We start from the raw sequence: 4289 nt of genomic DNA on the forward strand, positions 1-4289 counted from the left end.
GTGATCAGATCCATCCTTTCGCAACGATAGGGTCGGTAGCACCCTTAAACTCTGCCAGACCAAGCTCCCTGAATTGCCTGTAAACTGGGTTCACATTGGCTGTGGGACAACTATGTGCATTTTTATTTTCTCTAACTCTCAACAATTGCTAGATCTGCTCCCATGGATGCGATTGTGCTCCTGTAAGAGCATGGTAAGTCCTGCTAAGAATTGATTGTTCTGGCCACCAGTCTCACTATTATTCCTTCTGGCAGTCATAACCTGTACATCACAACATAAGCTCATCATTACTTCATACATGCATATTTATATACTATTCATATCATAGCCAAATCGCCAAATCGAATTCAGGACTATAATAAAGTAAATCTTACAAACTTGAAAGCAGAAGTAGCAGAATTCTTGACGAGATGACATGCACACACTGTCCTTTAGAAGCGACTGCTCTGATACCAATTGAAAAGACCCTTAACTTATCACACGTATCGAGGACCCATAACAAAAATTTGTAACCTTTACCCGCAAACTTGAAGACCAACATTCAATCAAATAATAAACCCTCTCAAACATTGCTGTAAAAAAAATATAGTAGAAAATCTTATCATACATAAACCACTATAACCAACCCAAACCACAGTTTCACGATCCAAAGAGTTTGATCAAAGAAAAAAAGGGAAAATAGAGACATCAACACTTCTCCTTATACATGCAAAGAACGGACTCCACAGAAAACAAGAGTGACACAACACTCCTAAAGGTTCCTGGACAATGTGTCGAGGTGCCATCCCGCCTCCTCGTCTACTCCGTGTGCATGCTCTCCATAATACCCTGGGGATGTCTCCCTCACCTACATCATATACATCATGAGTCTATAGACCCAGCAAGAACATCTCAATATGAAAATATGACATCCATAAGAAGAATGATCAGTAGCTAAAATATAGAATACAAACTTAAATACGATATAGATGGAAACACCTGAAGCAGAAAAAAGAAATCTACACCACTAGTAAAGATGAATATATCACACATGTGGTAACTATCATTTGAGCTTGTTCATTTGATTTATGATCATAACCCTAGAGGTACCTCCTAGGAGAATATACAGTCATATAGCCAAATCTAACATAAATTACATTATCAGTTATGTTTGGAAGGATCCTCCCCGGAGCTCATCTCGGGGCATCCATCCTGTACTGTCACCACACATGGACATATGCATTATATTATCCTCACCTTATTAGCACACTTCAACCATTCCATAAGCATACATGTACACAAGGACCTTTCCATATCCAACAATCATGTATAAACATAAGACTATAAGTGTACAAGATCCTAAATTATGCATAACAAGAGAGCGGGCAGTTCACAAGAATTGATCTATCATTGAAAACATGAATCCAGAGGACATATTACAGAACCAAATGAAAGAACCGAGCACTTCAATGATAATAGAATAACTCACCTGCTTGTATCGAAATTTCAGACGCATAAGGAGAACGAAAAACACCGACAATCAAATCACACTTCAACTGAAAATCTGATCAGAAATTCTTTGGCAGGAACTGAGAGAGCATAGCATCGTCAATTAAACTTGAATCCACACAAAATCTACAACTAATCAAAGAAGCAGAGCAACAACAACATCGAGTTGAATCCACTCGTCGAAATTTAGTGGAACAGAACATCATCGAATTAAATCCACACCTTCCTGATCACTCCAGCATTTTGGAAGCCATAGGAAAAATAAAGGCATCTTCGATCAATGGCTTAAAACGCACCAACACTCTGTCCAAAACTCTCGGTAGTAACGCGGAAGAAGCAAAACATCGTCAAACTAGTCGAAACCTCTAGTAACTTGGCCAGGAGATCCTCCCTACCCGACCGTTCAACCGACCAAGTCCCTTCTCAATTCGACCGGTCGCTATGGCCGATCGGCTTTCTTGTTTGGATGAGCGCGGTCCTTCTATCGTCGGGGTTTACTTCGCTCCGACCGACTGACCGGTCAGATTATGGGTTCGCTCAATTGGGTGGTTCAAGTCAAATGGTATATTTGACCGGCCACCTCAGATGACCATCTCAAATGGCTCCTCTGACCTCGACTTAATTTTGACCCGCTCTCGGGTCCGAGATCCACCATGTCCATTGTAATTTATTGTTGTACGGATTCAACAAACATAAACTTTTATGTTAGATAAATGTGGTCCCTTAGCTTTCAAAATATATATATATATATATATATATATATATATATATATATATATATAGATTCGTTACCTTAACGATTCCCCTAGTGTCGGTCCCATGGATATGAAGGGAGGTTTATGCAGGTACACAGATCATAGGCGCATGATGGGATAAATCTCAGATCGTCAGTTCCTGAGAATTGACCCCTGATCATTACGTCAAAGATATCATGTGTTCATCGTCTGCGCTACGTCCTGGCTAGGGATATGTTTCCGGAGACGGTCGGATGAATATAATCAGCTCGTACCTTTTAGATAAATTTGAACAAATGTGAAAAGGGTATTTCACTTTATTGAAATCGTAAAAAGTGGTTTCTTTTTCATTCGTTATCGAGCTGCAGCTTCCAGGAAGTTTCTTCTAAGATATTCTATAAATAAAGGGACTCTCCCTGTCCTCTCATCTATCAAATAACGAAATGGAGAAGGTGGGCGATTCTCAGCCGTCTTCGTCAGAGCCCGTTTCGCGAACTAGTAAAGAGATGATGAAGGAGGTGAAGAGTTCTTTCTCGTCTTTTGGAAATAATTAATTAAATCTTAAAATTCTCTCCGAATTATATATATATATATATAGCTGTGACAGAGTTAAATCGATCGGTGCTTAGTTGTTTAATTCGGGGATTGACACTAGTCTATTAATTTGTTTAGCTAGCGATGGAGTTTTGTTTAAATTAAATAAGCTTCATGCATGATAAGCCTACGTTTTCTATATTTTTCTCGCAGCCGCCGCGGAGACTCGGGATAGGTACTCCAGAAATCTGTTTCGAAAAGACAAAAAGTGACTTAGAAAAGCTTAAAGGTGTGATTGGTTCCTTGCATAAAAGAGCAGTCTTTATTCTGTTATTATCATGCAATGGACATTTAATTAACATCTCTCTCTATCTGTGATTGATTTCCAGGGGGATTATCTCTTTTATTTATTGGATTACCTCTCTTGTTTTCACCATCCAATCGGGCGATATTGGGAATGATGATGATCATGGGTTACCTTCATACTCAGAAATATAAAATGGAGTTAGAAAATGAGAGGGGCGATGCGATCAACGATGCAATCAAGTCAATTATTGAACTTGATTCAATTAAGCCAATTATTGATGATGAAAAAGAAAAAGAAAAAGAAAAAGATGATGAAGAAGATTTTTTTGCAAATGTTATTGATAATAATGATGTTGAGATAGAAAACTTTAGGTAAAATGATTTATAAATTTTATTTAGGAATATTATACATGAATAATTTAGAATTTTTATTTGTGAATATTAAAAAATTAAATATATATGAATTTAAATGTATTTATTTAATTTAATAAAATTTTTATATTTATTTATTTATTAAAAATTTTTAAATTTATTTATTTATTTAATTATATATATATTAAATTAACTTAAATAAATTTTTTAATAAATTAAATATTAAATTTATTCATAAATATTTGATTCAGCTGGGTAGGAAAGATCCCTGAGATGTCGATTCCCGAAGTTGCTGCTCGACGTACGGAAGTACTCTACCATGATGAAAAAGAAACGGACTCCGGAAATTACCACAATGGCAGAGATAGGACAATAATGACCATGGACAACATTCAGCGTAAAACGTCACGAGTACGGGCATTGCAAGAAATTACGTCACGAGTGCCAGAAGTTGCTGATACCAAAATCACAATGGAGCGCAGTAGAAATTTTTGGCAGGGGTGGTAGTAATGGTGGAGTTAGAAATAAAATAAATATTTAAAATTGATTTTTTAACATTAAAAGTTATGTATGAAGTGTTTTTTTTAGCTGTAATTTTTGGTGGAGTTATGGTGAGAATATAGGGCTATCAGGGCTCCGTCCACATATATATATATATATATATATATATATATATATATATATATATATATATATATATATACACGTTCGACTTCTTTTACGTGCCTGTGCGCGACGGCGAACGTGGCAGATACATGTGGATTTTTTTTATTTTTCAAAATCTAAAATTTGGTCAGCGGTGTCATTGTTTTTTTTCCTTTCATATTTTAAACTTATCTTCCCCTTTCCAAAGCC

The 4289-nt window shown here is 36.4% G+C and overlaps 1 protein-coding gene across 1 annotated transcript; it reads left to right on the top strand.

Annotated features, from left to right (window-relative positions):
• Positions 1-2649: 2649 nt before the first annotated feature.
• On the top strand, positions 2650-4065 carry LOC122009247. The gene is made up of 4 exons (XM_042565337.1): positions 2650-2740; positions 2970-3045; positions 3146-3434; positions 3686-4065. The coding sequence occupies exons 1-4, from the start codon at positions 2666-2668 to the stop codon at positions 3939-3941; spliced, it is 696 nt and encodes a 231-aa protein (XP_042421271.1). The 5' UTR covers positions 2650-2665; the 3' UTR covers positions 3942-4065.
• The last annotated feature ends 224 nt before the right edge of the window (positions 4066-4289 follow it).

Source organism: Zingiber officinale, chromosome 1A, assembly GCF_018446385.1.
Source record: "Zingiber officinale cultivar Zhangliang chromosome 1A, Zo_v1.1, whole genome shotgun sequence".
NCBI lineage: Eukaryota > Viridiplantae > Streptophyta > Magnoliopsida > Zingiberales > Zingiberaceae > Zingiber > Zingiber officinale.